This window comes from Camelina sativa, chromosome 9, assembly GCF_000633955.1.
Source record: "Camelina sativa cultivar DH55 chromosome 9, Cs, whole genome shotgun sequence".
NCBI lineage: Eukaryota > Viridiplantae > Streptophyta > Magnoliopsida > Brassicales > Brassicaceae > Camelina > Camelina sativa.
Window position 1 is genome coordinate 18,250,707 of NC_025693.1, and position 1,711 is coordinate 18,252,417.

General features: G+C 37.3%; 1 protein-coding gene across 1 annotated transcript in view; it reads left to right on the forward strand.

Moving 5' to 3' along the window:
- LOC109126169 (serine/threonine-protein kinase ATM-like) overlaps positions 793-1,711 on the forward strand; it is a 5,729-nt gene continuing 4,810 nt past the window's right edge. The window contains exons 1-3 of the mRNA XM_019229258.1: positions 793-894; positions 992-1,071; positions 1,297-1,458. Coding sequence (XP_019084803.1) covers positions 1,299-1,458 — 160 coding nt within the window. The 5' untranslated portion in view covers positions 793-894; positions 992-1,071; positions 1,297-1,298. The remainder of the gene's footprint in view (positions 895-991; positions 1,072-1,296; positions 1,459-1,711) is intronic.

Below are 1,711 nucleotides of genomic sequence, written 5' to 3' on the forward strand. Positions count from 1 at the left end.
GATCATGTTTTTAAGTTATCTGTAGGACACTAGTAAATGCCGGACCGCTATTGGCTGGACATGGTGTCAATGCACTTTTCAAAAAATTTGTTGAAGGTTATAATAAATTACCATTATAGTGTTTTGATAGTGTGGTGGACCTGGTGCTTAGTGGTAGTGGTGGTGGCTAGAGGCCGACAGTCGGTGACCAGAGTAGGTGGTGGCCGGCGACCGGCGACCGGCGACCAGCGACCGGAGTAGATGGTGGCCGGCGACCAGCGACCGGAATAGGTGATGGCCAGAGACGGTAATGGTCAGAGGTGATGGTGGACGGTGGCCGAAAATGATGGTGGCTTGAGGCTGTTGCTGGAAAAGATGATGGTCAACTGTGGTAATCAGAGGAGGTGAAAGTTAATCATGCAATAAAGTTATTTTGGTAATAATTATAAAAAATTCAGAGAATATTTTTTTAATGGTTACCATGGTTATGAAATGAATTAAAGAATTTTTTTATGGCTAGTTATGCCAATCTTTTTTTTTTATTATTGGTAAATTTATTTAATGTTTATAAATTTTTCTTTGTAGCTATAATATTTTTCACTAGTTTAGTGCTTTATTTCTTTTTAAAATTTTGTTTTGTAAAAAGCTTTAAAGAAATGAACAGAAACAAACAACAATAGCTTGCGTGTTTAATGGAATGGAAGGGAATCCGGTTGAAGTCTCGTATTTATCGGTGAGACTGTTACGGTTTACTGTTAAATACTACGGTTTTAGTAATGAATTTCCGGTTTAAGTTATATAGCTCTGACTCTGACGTACTGTGTACTTGAGAGACCAATGAGATGAACGAGAGTTAGTAATACGTCGAAACGAATCTCTCACCGACGACAACGAAGACGAAGAAGACCACATACAGTACATTTCACACCTCTCTCTCTTTCTTTCTTTCTTTCTCTATCTCTTTGTCACACACTTCACTCACTCTCACACAATTTCTATTGCGCTTCTACAGGAGTCACATTGCTTGATTTCACTGTGTGAAACCAAAAAAAAAAAACATTTGATCCAAATTTCTTCTGTTTTGCCTCACAGGTAACTTTTGTTGTTTGTTAATTTCATCTCCATGAAAAAAAGTTTACAATTTTTTTTTTTTTGGGGTTTCAGTTTGGTATTTTTGTTGGTTTCATTTTCCTGATTTGATTTTTTTTTTTTTCATATTTTCTCGAAATTTTGATCTTTGGTGATGATGATATATGAGAAAGATGGTCTCTTGATTCTGAAAGATGGTTTTTTGTTTCTGTTTTTTTTTGGGTGTAGTGATGAAATTACAAAACCCAGATAAGAAAACCCTAAGAGGAGCCTTTAATCAGGAATCTAGTCTAGTGGTGGCTTCAGGTTCTGGAGATTTCGGTATGGATGGATTGAAAAGCGATGGGAATTTTCCGGTTAAGGAGGCATTAATGGAAGAAGAAGACGAAGGTGGTGATAAAGTGAGGAAGATTCAAGTCTCTGGAGGGAATATATCTCTTGTTGTTGATTTTAGTGGTTCTTTAACTGGGAATTCTTCTCACAATGTCTTTGAGTCTAGAGGTAGTTGTGTGAATGAGAGTCTTGTTAAAAGAAATGGGTACAGAGAGGATGAAACTCAGGAGTTTCTGGTTGGGAATCTTGTATGGGTCATGAATAAATACAAGAAATGGTGGCCAGGAGAAGTGGTTGATTTCAAAGCTGA